The sequence below is a fragment of the Typopeltis vanoorti genome, chromosome 13 (assembly GCF_054136105.1).
Source record: "Typopeltis vanoorti isolate ZY-2024b chromosome 13, IOZ_Tvanoo_1.0, whole genome shotgun sequence".
Lineage (NCBI taxonomy): Eukaryota > Metazoa > Arthropoda > Arachnida > Uropygi > Thelyphonidae > Typopeltis > Typopeltis vanoorti.
Window position 1 is genome coordinate 19,642,878 of NC_143561.1, and position 20,879 is coordinate 19,663,756.

Genomic DNA, 20,879 nt, shown 5'->3' on the forward strand with positions numbered 1-20,879 from the left:
GTTGAGGGCTGTCAAAATTGAGTGGGTACCTTGTAGGAATCTTTTTGTGGAGGATGGTGAAGGATTTGTCTTGCTGAATTCTTGTAGCATGGTAGCTAGTGAGGCAATTAACACAGAAGTTAGATTAGAGCTTGTTTGTTCATGGGATTTGATAGCCTTTGTTCGTGCTGCCTCGACATAAGTTTTGGTCAATACTGCAGCTTGATTTCTTTCCTGAGTTGTTGGACTGGAGATTGTTTGGACCAGTGGCTGACCTGCATGGCTGCCTTGAGCATCTCTGTAGGGTGTGGGAGGGGCAGCTTTTGCTGACCCACGGTAATTTGGGTGTGTAATGCACCCCTTGTAGTTAGCAGGATGAGGTCCTCCACAGTTGGCGCATTTAGCTGCTGTGGATCTTGGCTTGGTGCAAATGATAGTCTGGTGGCCCTCGCCACATTTTAAACACCTGAAATTGTTCTTGCAAAGTTTTTGGGCATTGCTAAACCTTTGGCATCTGTGGCACTGCCCAGCTGACAACTTTTTCTTTAGTGGCTCAGTGGAGATTCTGAGGCCATAGATGTGGTCAGTTCATATATGTTTTTCTGCATCTTGTCAATCTCTATAAGCACTAGTGGCATTGGCCTTTTATCTGACCTGAGCATCCTACTAACTATGACTGGGGTCAGGCTCCGGCTCATTAGGTCAGCAGTGATTTCTTCAGAGGTGACACCTTCGGTTACCCTGCGAAGTAGTACCTTGAGATTCTTTTCACTGGGTAAAGCAAGTGTGATAAGGAAGACTTTTGTTATCCATTAGTTTTGTCATTTGTCTGTACTCAGTGACTGAGGATGGCTGGATTTTGACTCCTTCATCTTGATTTTTAGCCTAGGAATATGAGGTTTGATGTTCCCTAATGGCTGATGTGACAGTGGTCCATTTGTCCTTGTCCCTTAGTATAACAGGTGGAACCTTTTCAGTGTTCTCGGGACATCTGGTGTGGGTCTTCATCCATTCGGTCCTCTGTAGTTCTTTGTCTTTTGTTAAAATGCTCCCCCTGTGAGTTGTTTTGGCAGGGAGATTTTGGTGACAGAGCAGTAATGAGTTCTTCTTGTGATATCTCATGCTCCTCCTCCTCTTCATCTTGATCATTAGTTTGAATGTACTGCTTTATAAAACCCAGCCAGTCAGATTGAAGCTTGCCTATTATAAGTTTCAGTACCTCTAGGGACTGCTCTTTGATATTTTCCATATCCGAGCAGCAATCTCCTGCCGGCAGAAATTGTATGACAGTAGTATATGTAATCCCGCAGAGATAGGCGCCTGCCAGCAAAGACTTCTGTAGACCAAGGTGGTCTACAGGACTCTTTGCTAGCAATATAAAATCCCACAGGGCTAGAGGCCTGCAAGCAGAAAATCCTGTAGACTGAGTTGGTCTATTAGCAATATTTAATCTTGTAGATTGGAAACCTACCTCCCTATAAAACCTTAAACCCACCACTGGTCCTCATTGCGGATGGGGCCTGCTGGCCATTTAATCTCTTGCATGTTTTATGCAGAGGGGGAAGTCAGTGGGAATCAAACTGTGTCAGCGGCAGTGCAATGTGAGATTTCTGAGAAACCTTGTATGCAATCTCATCAGGCTCAGTCTAAAATAATATGACCGTTCACATCAAAAGCCAAAAGCAGAATCTTCGTCTATCATTGTCAATCCCTAGATACCAGGATTGAATTAATGCAGAAGTCATAGAGTTCTCTTATACAAGTAGTGAGAAGGTGTATCACATTACTATTAAAATGCTCTTGATCAGAAGAGAGAGAGTTGTAAGACGTTTTTTCACTTGGTTCAAAATTAAACTTGACAAAAAAATTTATTCTTCTTTAATCCTTTATCCAAGTGTAAGCAAACAAAGTTTGCAAAGTCATCAGATGATACAAGTAGCCCTAGTTGTCAAGATACTTCATGCACAAACTTTGCTTGCTTACACTTGAATAAAGGAAAAAAAGAATATAATGTCTTGGAAAGTTTAATTTAATTTCTAAACAAGTGAAAAACTCTACAACTACCTCTGATCCAGAGTATTTTAATAGTAAGGTCATACACCTTTTCATTACTAGTAGATGGGAAATTCATGATTTGCATTAATTCAACCTTGGTGCTCTTTCTGGGTCTAGCTCCTACTGATAACATTTTAATAATGTTGTCTTTGGGCTTGACTCTTGGGAGTCAAGTGTCTCTGCTTGGTAATAGGTTCTTGCCTATCATTTGAGTAGAGCCACCAACGAGTGTCTGATGACTTTAGGTTTGGTTTGGTTTATTTAAATTTACAGCCAAAGCAACACTCAGGCTATGAGGCCAGTGTATTATGTATGTTAATTGCATGTGTTCTAATGGCCAGTTTGCTTGTTCTGAGAGATGAAAAACTTGTGTTTCTGGAATAAAAAAAACCTCTCTACTTCTGTATGAGACTGGCTAACTTACCTTTAGTTTGAAAAGCCCTGATAAAGTTTCTTTGCATCCTAGATGGGATTTGAACCAGGTTTTTCCAACCAAAGGGCATCAAAAAGGTGATAAACCTTTTGGCAACTCCCATCGGTAAAGATGACTTGCTACTGCTTCTGCCTGGTATCTCCAGCTCTGGGCCTGGCTCCCACTGAAGAGACCTCAATAAAGGTCGAAACTAGTCTGGGTAGATGGCCAATCCCTTAATGCATAACAGTATACATATCCACAAGGAAATGTGTTTTGCATTATGGGAGATACTGGGTTAGGAGTGTTGGTAGCTTGCTCCACCTTTGCTACGAGTTGCCTTGGTGTTGCACTACTTACCGGGGTAAGATAGTACAACACTATATTTAGTCCTGAAGATATTTTCAGGCGCAAACTTTGTTTGCTCTCACTGGGATAAAGGATTAAACAAAATTCATTATAGTCAAACCTAGTGATAAATAAACTTTCAACAAAGGGCATCATTGAAACTGATTGAGCTATGGAGGCTTGGTGACTTTAAGAGTGATCCTTTTAGATCACTCAGTGTGATCTTGTAGAGAGAGAGAGAGAGAGAGAGACCAGCTACACCTTAACAGTAATTACCTCAATAAAGGTTGAAACTGGTCTAGGTAGTGACCTTCCTATAATGCATAGCAGCATACATTTCTGAAGATGCATTATGGGATGCTAAGGCAGTTGATGTGAAGTAATCAACCTCTATATACAAGTAGTGTAGTCGTGATGATACTTCATGTGCAAACTTTGTTAAAGGATTAAACAAGAATATAATTTCTTAGCAAGTTTAATTTAATTTCTAACCAAGTGAAAGAACTTTCTACAACCTCATATACATCTTATTTGCTTCCTGTCCTCTTACTATTCCATCCCTGTGTTCAGTTTTTTTTTTTCTTTTACCATGGTTTAATTCACAACATGAGACACATTAAAAAGAAAATTATATACAGGCAGTTCCCAACTTATAAAATTGGATTTTAACTCAAATTATTGTGAAAGGGCTAGAAAATGGTGAATTATAAAAGTTTTACTTAACATGCCTATATTATTTGCATGCCACTTAATGTCAGTCTTCTGCAAGGCAGACAACCCACATGGGTTGTCTGCAGTGCTGTAACTAGCTTTTCATGGGCCCTGTGCATTTGGGGGGGGGGGGAAGTTATGCTATAGAAATAGATCGATTAATTTTTTAACTTTAACCAAAAACGTTATGGAATCAGTCCCCATGACAGTAAAATTTAAAGTTTGAAAATGAAAATATAATACTGATTATTTTTTGATACTCCAATTCAGGCCTCTTCATCCTGTGCATCCATTGCACCTGCCTAGTTATGGCATTTCATGCATGTACTTTCCTCATGAACATGATATATTTTTAGTGCTGCATGTTTTTAGTCTTTACATGCTATATATTTTAGGATTTCATGGATCATAATAGTTCAGATTCTTAAAAGTGCAAAGAGATAACGTGTTAGCCTGTCATTATGGAGAGATTTATGAAGAAAAGAAACAAGCCATGTTTAGTCATCACTTGATAATTTCATAAGAAAGATTTAACGGCCAAATTAAATCTTTTTTTTTTAAGTTTTCTAATTGCTCAAACTATTTATACTGTATTATATTACTTTTCATTAATACTTTCATGTTGAAATCCAATTTGTGTGTGAATTCTGTGACTGAAACTAACAGAAATAACCTTTAAAACAGGTTAGTGCACTATTGCATACATGTTTTGTAAACGTGTAAAAAATAGGATGTGATTAATGAGTGAAGAGATTAATTCTACATAATATTCAAGTTACATAAAGTTTGCAGAATGTAATTTTATTTAAGTTGGGGACTGCCTGTATTTATTTATTTAGTTGCTGATCTTTCCCTGGTTTTCTACCAAGCATCTTCTGAGCACAAACTGTTTGTGACAGTATGCAAACTGCAACAATTGGTTAATAATGGAACAGTTTCAAAATTGTAACAGACACCACAAACCAAATCATAATTAGTGCCATCTGTTGTTGGATATAGAGAGAGATTGACAAGTATTAATTCAATCTTAAATTCACTATCTCCCAGATGCTTGGTAAAGGTTTTGAGAGAATATACTAAAGAACTGATAGCGCTGTTGACCTGGCTTTTCATTGAGAGTCTGGCCATGGGAAGGGTGCCCAAGGAATTTTGGAGATAGTGCCATTTCATAAGGGTGGTAGTAAAATGGAAGAGTCAGAAATCTTAACAACTACTGATGAGATACAAACTGGTCTATAGTTGTTAAGATTTTGGAGAAATTAATGATAGATCATTTACTGCATTGGCCAGATTAGGGTAATATTATCTGTAAGAGTCAGCATGGATTTGTTAAGGGGCACTTTTGTTTTAGTAATTTGATTGCCTTTTATAATAAAGTAACAAGAGCAGTGTATGAGGGAAAGGCATATTCTGCCTTTTTCTTATTCTATTTTTATTTTTATTTTTATTTTTATTTATTTTTACAAAGGCATTTGATAAGGTGCCACATGATAAGCTGATATTCAAGTTGCAACTCATGGGTTTAGATGTCAGGTTAGTGAATTGGATTAGGGATTAGTTGTCTGATAGGTATCAGAGTTGTATATGAGGGAGTGGTATGAAGGAAGCAGAAGATTACAAGTGGGATCCCACAGGCCTCAATATTGGGAAATGTATTGTTCAGCTTTTATATCAGTAACATTGTCAATGGATTGTAGGGGGATATTCAGTTGTTTGCAGATGATGTGAAGCTGAGAAGGGTTATTAATAGTAGTGGAGATGTGGTAGCCCTTCAAGAGGATTTGAATAAACTGGATATTATCATCATCATCATGCCTATCAAGAATTTATGCCTAGAGTGGCCTGTTCCAGCCTTAGACGTCATTGTTGAATCCCTTAAGAGAACATCCTAGTTTTCTTTTTCCTAATGGTTTGTAATGTAAGGCTTGTTTTGGTAATCTTTCTGTTCTCGTTCTTTCAATGTGTTTCATTCTTTCAACAAAGTGGTACTCCCATGGTCCCCTAGCTGGATCTATCCTCTTCTTCCTCTACTTTGAAGAAAATCCACTTACTTTAATCTTTTCTATAAGGCTTTATCAGCCAACTCTTCTTATTTTATGACCCTTGTGCTATTAGAGTACTCAAGGGCCATAGGGTCTTTCCATTTCTGGCCTATATCTATGTCTCCTCTATAAACTTCTACTATAATTCTGCTCTATTCTACTATAATCTACTCTTTCCCCTTCAATATACCCTATTCCTCCTATGGGTTTAAATTTGGAAGAAGGCAGTCCAGAAGCCTTATGCTAGCAGCCCTACCACTGGACTATCCATCGCCAGGCTAGTCACCTGACATGGAGAACATTATTCTACTCTTAAGCCAACAGAGAAAAGTAATTAGATATTATTATTATTATTATTCAGGCCTCCACAGAGTCAAAAGACTCATCATGAGAGATCCTTCCTAGGAAACACAGTCTATCATACCACTCCTTGAACTCATTTACTGTTCTTGCTCTCACCACTCTATCAGGTTATATGGACAAATAAATAGGGATGCCAGTTTAATTTAGCTAAATGTAAAGTCTTGAAGTTTGGGATATATTGATGGAAGGCTGTATACTCTGTTGGAGGAACCTAGAGGAAGTGGGGAAGGCAAGGGATCTTGGGATGATGAGAGATAGAAACCTGAAATTCAGGGGGACACATTGCAAATGTGGTGAAGGTAACCTGCAGGATTGCTGCAATTCTGAGAAGGATGCTGACCTGCAGAGATAAAACAGTTGTCATTCCATTGTATTAAGCACTGATCAGACTGCACCTGGACTATTGTGCTCAAATTTGGTCCCAGAAAGGGATAAATTAATCTTGGGAAAAAGTGCAAAAGTAAATAATAAAAATGATATCAGGATTGTACAACGTTAGTTATGAGTATAGACTAAGAAAATGTGGACCACAAAGCTTGGTAGATAGAAGGAGAGGTGATATGATTGAGCCATTTAAACTGTTGAAAGCTAGTTACAGAGTTGACACTAGGGATTTCTTTTGTTTGGTGGAATAGGGGAAAGTAGTGAGGACAAGGGAAGTTGCAAAAGGAAGTCATGAGTAAGAGGGTGAGAGGAGTGGTTTCTTTGCGGGGGGGGGGGTTGAACCATGGAATACATTGCCTCATAGAGTGGTGAGAGCATGAATGGTGAATGAGTTCAAGGATTGATATGATAGACTGTGTTTTTTTAAGGTGAGCCTTCCACAAAGTCTTGTGATTCCATGGAGGTTCTGAATCACAATAATAATAAGGCTCACTGCTTGAAGACTTATATCTGAGTTGCAAGTCAGAATTGAAGAAAACAGAGGAAGATCGTTTATTGAGGTTTGTAAGATGAGGACACACACTATCTCCACTGTTATTCATCTATATGGGTTACATTTTGAAGGTAAGTGGCATTACACCTAATATCAAAATTGGAAGTGTTAATCTTAGCTCTTTACTTTATGCAGATGTTACACTTTAAAATCAATTTAGTACAAGTCTGCAGAATTCCATAACTAAATTGAATAACTGTTGTAGCAAGTTTGGTATGAAAATCAGCAATAAAAAAAAAAAGATAAAGACTATGCAAATATATTGGAACATTGGAAACATTAGCTGCATCCTAAATAGGAAATCTGTAGAACAAGTAAAATATTTGAGCTATATTTAGACACAGGTTTTTAGCAAAGTTGGTAAATTAATAGCAAAGCTGGTATATATATATATATATATACACACCTTTGCCGAAGCCAGACTTTCAATGAAAGTCTGGCTTCGGCAAAAGTGCCCAGGGAATGGAAGGAAGGTAAGATAGTGCCATTGCATAAGGGTGGTAACAGACTGGAAGTGTCTAATTATAGACCAGTCTGTGTGTCATCAGTAGTTGTTAAGATCTTGGAGAAAGTAGTGAGGGACCGTATACAGCACTGGGCAGATGAGTGTAATGTTATCTGTGAGAGTCAACATGGATTTGTGAAAGGGCGCTCTTGTTTTAGCAATATGCTAGCCTTTTATAATAAAGTTACAACAACATTAGATGAGGGAAAGGCATGTACTGCAATTTTCTTAGACTTAGCAAAGGCATTTGACAGGGTGCCACATGATAAGCTGATATTTAAGTTGCAACACATGGGTCTGGATGTCAGATTGGTCAACTGGATTCAGGATTGGCTGTCTGATAGGTATCAGAGAGTTGTGTATGGTGGAGCAGTTTCAAGGAGACAGAAGGTTACAAGTGGGGTCCCACAGGGCTCAGTACTAGGACCTATATTGTTTAACCTTTATATCAGTGACATTGCCAGTGGATTGCAAGGGGATATTCAGTTGTTTGCAGATGATGCGAAGCTGGGAAGGATTATTAGTAATAGTGCAGATGTGGTAGCCCTGCAAGAGGATTTGAATAAGCTAGATAGATGGGCAAATGAATGGGGGTGTCAGTTTAATGCAGCAAAATGTAAGGTCTTGAGGTTTTGGAAACATCGATGGGATGCTGCATACTCTATGGGAGGAGTTATACTGGAGGAAGTTGGGGAGACGAGATCTGGGGTTGATGATTGATAGAAACCTGAAGTTTAGGGGACATATTGCAAAGGTGGTGAAGGTAACACAGAGGATTGCTGCAATTATGAGAAGGACACTGACCTGCAGAGATAAGAGGGTTATCATTCCGTTGTATAAGTCTCTGATCAGACCACACTTGGATTGTTGTTCTCAGATTTGGTCCCCAGGATTTGCAGGGGATAAATTAACTGTGGAAAAGATACAAAGACGGATGACAAAGATGGTCTCAGGACTGTACAAGGATAGTTATGAGAATCGGCTGAGGGAATGTGGACTGCAGAGTTTGGTGGATAGAAGAAGGAGAGGTGATATGATTGAGACTTTTAAACTGTTGAGAGGTGGTTACAGGGTTGACAGTGGGGAGTTCTTTCGCTTGGTTGAACAGTGGGAAGGAGTGATGACAAGAGGCCATCCCTGGAAGTTACGAAAAGAAACTGTGAGCAAGAGGTGTGAGGAGTGATTTCTTTGCATGGAGGGTGGTTGAGCCATGGAATGCATTGCCTGATAGAGTGGTGAGGGCGAGAACGGTCAATGAGTTTAAGGAGTGGTATGATAGACTTTGTGTTTCTTAGGGGGAACCTCCCCTCGATGAGTTTTGACAGACTTTATGTTCTTAGGAAGGACCTCCCACGATGAGTCTTTTGACTCCATGGAGGCCTGAATAATAATAATAATAACACACACACAGACACACACACACACCAGCTTTGGTAAATATATGTGGCAGTGAATTTGAGCTGTGTAGAAGAAAGCGATTTTTAATTGGTGAATAGTCCGTTTTTTTTCCCGTTTTTCTACGTTTTTGAGTGCTAAATTGTTTCTCTGAATACGAGTGTGCTTCAGTGGTTGTTTTTTGGAAGTTAGTTGCTGTCGCGATATAATATATTTTGGTTACTTTCGGAATCGAATGCATAACGGTGGAAGACAAAACGAAGCTAAGTTTTCATTACTGTATTCAGTTATATTTCATTTTATTTAGTGTACTTAAATATTTTGTTTTGCTTGTAATTGTTTGTACTTTTTTTCTATTTATTTAACGGAATTTATTAATTGAATAATTAACGATTACGCTACTCGGCAGTAAGGAATGATGACAGATTCAGCAGCAGTCGCAAGTGGCGTATCACCAGGTCCTCCGCTATTTAAGAACTCAATTATTAGCAATATCATAAGGGACTTTGTGGCATGCAGTACTTGTGGCATGTATGCTTCTTGGGAATTAGATATGTGGCCTGTGAAAGAGAGCGGAGAGCTTACATGCGCAAAATGCAGGAAGTTGGAGGAAATAAGTGCATTAGAAATATCGATATCCGACTTTGTTGCTCCAGGAACAGGGAATGAATGTAGGAAGACAAGTAGTGTGATAGCAGAGAATGAAAAAAAGATATATATGAATGAGAAAATACTAGTTGATAGTGTGGAAGGTGTGAGTGACTGTGAAAGTTTAGGAGATGGTTTTGTTTGGAAGAGTGAATTTAGATTAAGAGTGACTGACCTGCAGAGGGAGATAGATGAGTTGAAAGAGGAAGTGGAATGTCTTGTAAATGAGAGCAGAAGTATGAAAGATAAGATTGGAAGAATGGAAGAGATAAATGCAAGGAGAATCAGAGTAGGAGAGAGAGAGAATTTAGGGAGTATGAGTGAGAGGTATGGGTGTGCTAGAAGAGGAGAGAATGGAAACAGTAGAAGAGAGGAAATGAGAGAGAGGTATGGGAATGCTAGCAGACGAGAGGATGGAAACAGTAGGAGAGACGGAATGAGAGAGAGATATGGAAGTGCTAGAAGTGGAGAAAATGGAAACAGTAGGAGAGAGGGAATGAGAGAGAGATGTATGGGAGTGCTAGAAGAGGAGAGAATGGAAACAGTAGGAGAGAGGTATGGGAATGCTAGAAGAGAGAATAGCAGTAGAGGAGAGGGAATGAGAGAGACCTATGGGAATGAAAGAAGAGGAGAGAATGGAAACAATAGGAGAGAGGGAATGGTAAGAGGTATAATGTATGGCGACTCAATGATCCGTGGTGTTCAAGATAGGATGCATGAGGAGTATTTGCCAGGAGGAACAATAGAAAGGGTGGATGAGATCATTGTGATGGTAGGAACAAATGACTTGAGTGGTAATGTAAGTCGGGCAGCGAGAGATATGAGGTTTTTGCTTGAGACTGTACGGAAGAAGACAGAGAGAGGAAAAATAGTGTGTGTGTTGCCTAGGTATGATAATGATAAGCTGAGCAGAAGAGCGGTGATATTGAATGGCATAATAGCAAGAATGTGTGACAAGAGAGGACTGGTATATGTGGATGCTTGGAGCTTTTGAGGAAAGAGAGGAATTGTATGCGAGAGACCATTTACATTTGAATGAGGAAGGATGTAGGCATCTGGAGAGATTGCTATTCTGAACGAGTCAGTGTGTCCCACAGGGGTGGCCTCTTGTGGGAATGGATACTTGGGAGAAGGGAGACGATGTCAGGTAACACTGAGCCCAGTGGAGTCTAGAAGGGATAATGCTGGGTATAGAAACAATGGCATTTATATGCTTTATACTAATGCCAGGAGTATCCGGAATAAGGGAGAGAGGAATTGGTGGCGCAGATAGCATCAGCCTGGCCAAAAATTATTGGGATCACTGAGACGTGGTTGACAGAAGGGGATATAATAACAGGAATAGAAGTCGCTGGGTATAGCATTTTTCGTCAGGATAGGAGGGGAAAGTGTGGTGGTGGGCTACTGCTTATGATAAGTGACGACTTATGTCCTCTAAGAGTGGAGGCTTTGGAAGGAAGTGAGACAAATGATTTTGAGAGCATATGGTGTGAGGTAGAGATAGGCAAAAGGATATTTAGAGGGGTGTTGCTACAGACCCAGGAGCATGGAGGATGGGGACCAGGAGATGTTTAGACAGCTAAGTTTGGCAAGTGCAAGAAGAATGATTGTTATGGGAGATTTTAACTACAGTAGTAAAAATTGGAGAGAGGAAGATGCATGTAGCAATAGTGGAATGGAATTTCTAGAATTCTTGAGGGACAAATGTCTTAGGCAACATGTAACAGAGGGAACAAGAGGTTCAAGAGTTTTAGATTTGGTTATAGCATCAGAAGAGTTGATAATAACTGAGATGACATCTCTCCCACCAGTTGGAGAGAGTGACCATATGGTTTTGACTTGGAAAATGAATAGACATGCAGGAGTATCAAAGAGACAGGAACTTATGTGGAATTATAATGCAGGTGATTATAATAGTCTTAGACGTCAACTTCAGGAAGTTTCATGGAGGGAGGAATTGGAAGGCCGGGATATCGTTAGTGCATGGGAAATTGTGAAAGAATATTTGTTAGCAGCAATGGTAAGTTGTATACCACGAGTGAAGAAGAGGACACAATTTGGAGTAAAGTGGATGACAAACAATATTAACCAGGAATTGCATGTGAAAAAGAGGCTATGGAAGAGATATAAGGAGACAGGTGAAGAGAGGATGCATGAAGAATATAAGACACAGGCCAGAAAAGTGACTAGTGTGGTAAGGAAAGCAAAACTGGAATATGAGAGGAGATTGGCCCTAAGATCCAAAGAAAATCCTAGGAAATTTTTTAGCTATGTGGCCAGTAGGAGGAGAAATGACTGTGGAAGAATGATATTGTTGGATAAAAATGGGAATAGAGTGACTGATGCAGAGGACATAGTGGATTTGTTCAATGAGCACTTTATTGGAGTAGTCCATCCTGGAGGAGTCAGTTTTATTGCTAGAGGGATAGGGCAGGTTCAAGGTTTAGAGGGACAGGAGGAGAGTGTGTTTCAGATACTGAGAACTCTGGATGTCAATAAAGCTTTGGGACTGGATGGTATTTCACCACGAGTTTTGAGAGAATGTGCTAGGGAACTGACAGTGCCTTTAACTTGGCTTTTCAATGAAAGTCTGGCTTTGCCAAAGGTGCCCAGGGAATGGAAGGAAGGTAAGATAGTGCCATTGCATAAGGGTGGTAATAGACTGGAAGTGTCTAATTATAGACCAGTCTGTGTGTCATCAGTAGTTGTTAAGATCTTGGAGAAAGTAGTGAGGGACCGTATTCAGCACTGGGCAGATGAGAGTAATGTTATCTGTGACTGTCAACATGGATTTGTGAAAGGGCGCTCTTGTTTTAGCAATATGCTAGCCTTTTATAATAAAATTACAACAGCATTAGATGAGGGAAAGGCATATACTGCAATTTTCTTAGACTTAGCAAAGGCATTTGACAGGGTGCCACATGATAAGCTGATATTTAAGTTGCAACACATGGGTCTGGATGTCAGATTGGTCAACTGGATTCAGGATTGGCTGTCTGATAGGTATCAGAGAGCTGTGTATGGTGGAACAGTTTCAAGGAGACAGAAGGTTACAAGTGGGATCCCACAGGGCTCAGTACTAGGACCTATATTGTTTAACCTTTATATCAATGACATTGCCAGTGGATTGCAAGGGGATATTCAGTTGTTTGCAGATGATGCAAAGCTGGGAAGGATTATTACTAATAGTGCAGATGTGGTAGCCCTGCAAGAGTATTTGAATAAGCTAGATAGATGGGCAAATTCATCAAATTCAAGTTCATGAAAGTTTGCCAACAGGAAAATATACCCGAGGAATGGAGGGAGAGTACTCTTGTTCCCATCTACAAGGGTAAAGGGGATGCACAAGAATGTAAAAATTACAGAGGAATAAAGTTGATGTCCCACACAATGAAGATCCTAGAAAGGGTTCTTGATGGTAGATTGAGGGAGGAGGTGGAGATTGCAAAGGAACAATTTGGCTTCATGCCTGGTAGATCAACAACAGATGCTATCTTTGGGTTACGACAGATGATGGAAAAATATCGAGAGAAACAAAGGGAGCTGCATCTGGTATTTATTGATCTGGAGAAAGCATACGATAGAGTGCCAAGGCAAGAAGTCTGGAGGTGTCTGAGGGAGAAGAAGGTACCGGAGAAATATGTCAGGTTGGTGCAGGAAATGTACAGAAATGTGAAGACAAGTGTTCGGACCTGTTTGGGAGAGACAGAAAGTTTTCAAGTAACAGTTGGCTTGCATCAAGGGTCAGCATTAAGTCCGTTTCTGTTTAATATTGTGATGGAGGTGGTAACAGAGGAGGTGAGAGAAGATGCACCTTGGACAATGTTGTATGCAGATGACATCTTGCTGTGTGTAGATTCAAGAGAAGAAGCGGAAACTAAACTGGAAAGATGGAGAAAAGTACTGGAAGAGAGAGGTATGAGACTGAGCAGAAGTAAGACAGAGTATATGTGTTGCGCAGTGGGCGGTGGCCAGGAGACAGACCTGGAGCTGGAAGGAAATGTCATCATGAAGGTAAGAGACTTTAGATACTTAGGTTCGACAGTGGAAGAAGATGGAGGAGGTGAGAAGGAAGTGGGATGCAGGATACAAGCAGGTTGGAGGAACTGGAGGGAGATGGCTGGAGTGTTATGCGATAAGAGGGTGCTGATCAATCTGAAAGGCAAAATTTATAGGACAGTAGTGAGGCCAGCTATGACATATGCTATAGAAACTGTGGCCCTGAGGAAAAATAACATTAGCAGGATGGAAGTAGCAGAGATGAGAATGCTTAGGTGGATGTGCGGTGTGACCAGAAAGGATCATCTGAGAAATGACTATGTCAGGGGAACAGTGAAAGTTATGAACTTAGGAGCGAAAATACAGGAGGCAAGGTTGAGATGGTTTGGTCATGTGATGAGGAGGGAGGACGAATATGTGGGAAGAAGGGTCATGCAGATGGATGTGCAAGGAAGGCGGAAGCGTGGGCGGCCAAAGAAGAGATGGAGGGAGCTGGTAGAAGAGGACTTGAAGATGAAGAACTTGGATGTGGTGACAGCCCAAGACAGGAAGGTGTGGAGGAGACTCATAACAAACAGTGACCCCACTTAAGTGGGAGAAGCTGCAGAAGAAGAAGAAGAAGAAGATAGATGGGCAAATGAATGGGGATGTCAGTTTAATGCAGCAAAATGTAAGGTCTTGAGGTTTGGGAAACATCGATGGAATGCTGCATACTCTATTGGAGGAGTTATACTGGAGGAAGTTGGGAGACAAGAGATCTGGGGTTGATGATTGATAGAAACCTGAAGTTTAGGGGACATATTGCAAAGGTGGTGAAGGTAACACAGAGGATTGTTGCAATTATGAGAAGGACACTGACCTGCAGAGATAAGAGGGTTATCATTCCGTTGTATAAGTCTCTGATCAGACCACACTTGGATTATTGTTCTCAGATTTGGTCCCCAGGTTTTGAAGGGGATAAATTAACTGTGGAAAAGATACAAAGATGGATGACAAAGATGGTCTCAGGACTGTACAAGGATAGTTATGAGAATCGGCTGAGGGAATGTGGACTGCAGAGTTTGGCGAATAGAAGAAGGAGAGGTGATATGATTGAGACTTTTAAACTGTTGAGAGGTGGTTACAGGGTTGACAGTGGGGAGTTCTTTCACTTGGTTGAACAGTGGGAAGTAGTGATGACAAGAGGCCATCCCTGGAAGTTACGAAAGGAAACTGTGAGCAAGAGGGTGAGGAGTGGTTTCGTTGCATGGAGGGTGGTTGAGCCATGGAATGCATTGCCTGATAGAGTGGTGAGGGCGAGAACGGTCAATGAATTTAAGGAGTGGTATGATAGACTTTGTGTTTCTTAGGGGGGGAACCTCCCCTCGATGAGTCTTGACAGACTTTATGTTCTTAGGAAGGACCTCCCACGATGAGTCTTTTGACTCCATGAAGGCCTGAATAATAATAATAATAATAATAATAATAATAATAATAATATTTTATATTTTGGTATATATATTTTATGTTGTTTCCACCCACAAAAGGTTAAATGCAAACGTATAGTACATACTTCAGGCCTCCAGTATGTAGGGAAGTGGTCTCACACCAGGCGATGAAATTCGTCTCCCACTGAAATAGGTGGAGATATATGGTCAAGATACATTGGAATAAATTTATATGTAATAAGAATGAAATTAGTCTAAACACTAAATTATTTGTATTCAAAACATGTATAAACTAATTTTAATTATGAATCTGAGAGCTGGGTTATAAATAAAACAGTTGATCAAAGACTAGTGAGCATCAGCACTGCTATTATTGGATCGAGGCTGAAGAAGGATAATTTGGCAAGGCTCAAGACCATACAGATAGGCATGGACAATGGAGGTCTTTATATATACATCACTGTGAGGTCAAAAGAAATGGGAACACACCACCTTATTTCCCCAAGACTACATAGAACAGAAGTTGAACTGAAGATCCACCAAATAAGGAAAACCAACTCTCCTGAGAATTGGAGGACTGTCCTCAGCAGGAGAGGAGATCATTACAGGGTCCTTTGAGGTCACTACCCAGGAAAATCTATGTAAATAGGTACTTGGATCATGAAATCCACAAAACAATATGGAAAACTTAAAGATGTAAATGAGATGAATGAACATTGACATTTTTGCAGTAAGTGAAGGTAAGATGGAGTGGAGATTACAGAGTGATTTACTCAGGCTTGACAAATGATATAGCAGGTATTGGATTCTTAGTAAGAAATCAGGACATAAGATTAAAAGCATTTGAGGATATAGCAGAAGAATGACAATGATGATTCAGCCTGTATCTTCTTCATTGCTGTGAAGGCCTCTCCTATTGTGGAAGGGTTGGGTCTACTTCTCCTATGATGACCAACTCCACATTGGGAGAGCATGTATATTTATATGAATGTATGAAAGTGAAAGACAATTGCAGCCATCCATGCAGAAGAATGATGATGATGATTCAGCCTGTATCTTCTTCACTGCTGTGAAGGCCTCTCCTATTGTGGGAGGGTTGGGTCTACTTCTCCTATGATGACCAACTTCACATTGGGAGAGCATGTATATTTATATGAATGTATGAAAGTGAAAGACAATTGCAGCCATCCATGCCCTAGGCAGGATTTGAATGCACAGTCTTTTGGCTGGAAAGCAGATATGCTAACCACTTGGTCAACTAAACTGGCTATCAAAAGGATAATCCTGATTAATATTCAAGCAGAACCAAGAGACCTAGCCCTTATACAGATATACATAATAACAACAGGATACCATGACAAGGAAATAGAAGAAGTATATGAACAAATTGAAGAAGTACTGATGAGAGTGATTGAGTAACCTTGAACTCGAGATTGGAATGTAGTTGTTGGAGAGGGAGAGGAAAAGATTGGTAAATTCGGACTGGGCAAACAAAATGACAGAGGAGAGCCACAATCTAAGTAAATTCCCCATTTGAACATCTAAACAGAAGAATATACATGTGGATTGCACCAGGCAAGCAACACATGGAATAATATCAACTAGACGACATACTCATCCAAAAAAAAAAATGAATGTATGCAAAAGTTATCCTGGAGCAGATGTTACCACTGATCATATCCCAGTCATAACAACAAGTCAACCAAGATCATAAAAATCACATATTAATAAATTGTACAAAAAATAGAATATGATTGAAATAAAAAATAACCAAAATGCCTATAAAGACGTTAGAGAAGAAATAGGCCAAATTAATTAATTGCCAAAAGCTACATGAAAGTGAAATTAATGAAAAGTGGGAATCTCTAAAGAGAGAAATAAATAAAGCTGCAGAAATATATTTTGGAAAAGAAAAAAAATACAGTATAAGCCACGGATCAGTGGAGAAATATTAGAGCTAATGACACAAAGAAGAAAGCACAAAAAAAAAAGCAAAAAACCAAAAGGAGTATAGAAAATATGGAAACAAGGTGAACAGAGAAGCCAAGAAAGCAAAAAGAAGACTGGATTGAAACAATATCCAAGGCAGTGGATATAAACATGAGTAGAGGTAACACTAAAAAGGCATACAAAGATATACAAAAAAAAAAAAAAAATCAAGAGAAAGGATAAAGACACTAAGAAAATGATCATCAGTAAGGATGGAAGAGTACTAATTGAAGATGATGAAATAATGCAAAGATGGGTGCAGTGTACTGAAGAACTTTATAGAGGAGAGAAATAAATAAATTGCTCCTAGAGGAAGATGAGAAAACTCACCTCTCTTAAGGTCTGCATTTGATAAGGCTCTTAAAGAACTGAAACAATGTAAAGCACCAGGAATAGACCAAATACCAGGAAAATTTTGAGCACTAGACAAAGAAGCAAAAAAGTCAACTATTTAAAATGATCAATGAAATGTACATAATTGGAGAAATTCTAAAAGATTTTGACCAAGGTATCATGTTAGCAGTTCCAAAAAAAAAGTCAGAGCACAAGCATGTGAAGATCACCAAATGTTGGCTATTCCTCACAGTCTAAAATCCTAACTAGAATGATCTAATGCCATTTTAAAAGAAAAATAGAAGAAAATCATCTACCCGATGACCAATTTGACTTCTGAAGAAATAGAGTGACACGAGAAATTATATTAACTCTCTAATTGATCATAAAAAAAGCACTTAGAATAAACACACCTGTACTCATAGCATCTATTGATATAGAAAAAGCTTTTAACAGCATTGAGTGGAATATCATGTTCAAAGATCTCAAAAAGACAGAATACTGATTTATCAACTATATAAAAATCAAACTGCAGTCATAGGAAAATAAGGGAAAGAAGATAAAATAAGAAAGAGTGTTAGACAAAGATGTGGGCTCTCTCTACTACTGTTTAATATTTACATCAAAGAAACTATGAAGGAATTCAAAGAAAAAATCAATACTGAAATAAAGATAAATGGTAAGCTTTAAAGTACAATAAGATTTGCAAACAATATAGTATTAACAGAAGAAAATGAAAATGAACTACAAGAATCACTTGCACAGATGAATAAACATCTAAATGAAAAATGCAAGATGAAAATAAACTAGATAAAAACAAAAGTGGTGAAATCGATCAGGGATGGAGAGCAAATTATTAATATCTCACTAGAATGGAAAAGATTAATATCAGTAAAAGAATTTACCTACCTAGGAAGCCTAATAACATCAGATGTGAGAAGTGGAAGAGATGTGCCAATAAGAATAGCAAAGCAAAAAAAAAAAAGCAGTTAACAAGAAAAGAACACGGTTAACGTCAAAGGCTATATCACTGAGAACAAAGAAGCACCTTATTAAAAAATTTGTCTAGAATGTGGCCCTCTACAGATTAAGGACATGGACTCTTAAAAGAGAGAGAGAGAGAGAGAGAGAGAGAGAGACAAATCAAGATTTTAGCATTCAAGATATGGTGTTGGTTTCGAATGCTAAAGATTGTATGGACAGAAAGTGGTATTAAGAAAGGCAGAAGAAAAAAGAAAAATGCTCCATACGTTTGAAAAAAACAGAGAAATAACATGATAGGACATCTACTAAGACGCTCAGATTGGACTACAAATTTGATTGAGAGAATGAGGGAGAGAGACTTAGTAGAGGGAGACCAAGAACTCAGTACATGAGTGACATAAAAAATGGGCAGAGCTGCAAACAGTCAAACTAACAGCACAAAACAGATGACCACTACCAACCTCCCTTGCTACCCAATCAATCAGTTTAGGAGAGAGGATGACGATGTTCAGAGACTGGAGACCACAGAGAAGTGAACATATGGCATCAGTGATAGAATAATATTAAAATCAAAGATATTACAAACGAACGTATCATTGTTGGCCTACAGAAATGTTTGAGCAGAGCTAATTTCAGGTAGTATCACTTAAACAAAATGGAAGATCAAAGATTAGCAAAGCAGGTGTTTGATGCTAAGATGGCAGGAAAAAAGATTCAGAGGAAGACCATGATGTAGTTGGTTTGATGCAGTAAAAAATGCCTTAAAAGACCAAAATATGAGCTGACCATATATTGAAATTCTGACAGATAAGATTAAGTTGATGGAAAATTGTCATTAGGAAGCTAGTAATAATATAAATTTTTCATATTATATTGTCATAGTATACTATACACTCCTTAAGAGTATACAGTATCCTATGATTCCTGATACATATCAGGAATTTAATGATGATTATAATAATGTAACAGTAGGTTATATTAGGTAGGTTATAAATAATAAAATGAAACAGTAAAGTTTCTATGGATACAAGTGTTTATTCAGTGTTTATTTAAATGTTTTTTTAAATGTCAAAAAGTATAAAATACTATAAAAGTTATTAAAATACAAAAAAAAAAAAATATAAATTTATAAAAATAATATAAAATAGGAAATTAAAAAAATAAAATGGAATATAGAACTTCCTTGGATTAAAGTCGAAATAACTTTTATTTGAAAAAGTGAAATATAGTGGATATCAAATTTATATCATATTGTTTTCTTCCTAGGGTAAAGTTTATTCCTTTGACCATGTATTTAAATCTGATACTACTCAAGCACAAGTCTACAATGAAGCTGTTAAAACTATTGTTGATGGTAAACTTTATTTTTGTTTGTGTATTAGTTTTGAAAGTAAAGAGAAAAAGATAGTTTCAAGTGTTATTTTTGTTAGTTTATTAAAGTTCTATTTAATTATATTAACCAGAAAACATACATTAAATTAATTTCAAATAAATATTATTACAGGATTAAATATTAGTACCTTATATTAACATGAAATAAATATTGGTATACTGCATTAGATTAAGTTGAAATAAATACTAGCATAGTATTAGTATCAATTTAGATGTTCATGAAGTGAAAAAATTAATTGCAGGTCTAGTCTTTTTTTTTTTTGCTTGAGCAAAAAATAAGGTATGTGACATTATTAATAACTAATCCATCTGAGTATGCAGCATACCAAAATATTGTTTGTTTCATTCTCTTTTTTTATTATTATTCAAAAGTTATGTGCAATGTAAGTTGAATCTGAATGTGGAATGTTTGGAAGTAACTGTGCACTTCTGAGTTGCTACAAGCAAATGTTATTGTTCATATGGAAATATGTCCCATCTTTCTAGTACATCAAAGGAAACTGTTTTATTATACAGAGGTTAGTAATGGAGAACATATTAATTCTATCACAACTTTATCACAGTCACTGCTGATAAAACTACTTTTTGTCTCTGATTATTAATATCATCATACCATCTGTTATAACTTGGTTTAAAGTCTCTCAATTTTGGCTTATTCACTGCTTCACCTTTCCACTACACCAATGGCAGTTGTCATTGCAGATAGAGATTGTAAATATTATTATTATTATTAACATCTGACCTCCAGAGTCAGAGACTCATCATGGGAGGTACAGTATACACTATTGCACACAATGCTCATCCAATGCCTTTAACTGATTCGATGTGTTCTACATTCATAACATACTCCTCACTCCTCTGCTCACGCCCTCCTTATACAGTTTCCAGCAATGGCTTCTTGTTCTACCCACCTCTCCCATTCTATGAAAAACCTCATGAAAAATCCTATTCATGAGGCTTTGCAATTTATGTTCTCTCAGTCTGTCCTCTTACTCCACATTGCAAACACCACTGACAACCTTTGTGAATCTTCTCTGGATGCTTTCAACATATCCTCGTTACCATCAAAACCCTGCGACCAGATCTGTGCACAATAATCCATATGAGGCCTGATCAAGGCCCTGTATAATGGTATCATAATCTCTTTATTTCTGCATGTCAGGGTCCTCCACATCATTGCCATTATCCGATGTGATGTCTTCACAACTTGTGCAATGTGGGCCCTGAATTTCATGTCATTTTCCATCATCACCCCTAAATCTCTCATCTCTTCTACTTTCTTTAAAGTTTCTCCACCAAGTGTATACTTTGCATCCCATCATTGCTTACCATATCTCAAAACCTTACACTTTGCAACAGT

General features: G+C 38.3%; 1 protein-coding gene across 4 annotated transcripts in view; it reads left to right on the plus strand.

Moving 5' to 3' along the window:
- The window catches only part of LOC150099977 (kinesin heavy chain-like), a 306,528-nt gene that overhangs the window by 64,813 nt on the left and 220,836 nt on the right, over positions 1-20,879 (plus strand). For all 4 annotated transcript variants that reach the window (XM_090402371.1, XM_090402373.1, XM_090402372.1 and 1 more), the window contains exon 2: positions 19,394-19,481. In XM_090402371.1, coding sequence (XP_090258497.1) covers positions 19,394-19,481 — 88 coding nt within the window. The remainder of the gene's footprint in view (positions 1-19,393; positions 19,482-20,879) is intronic.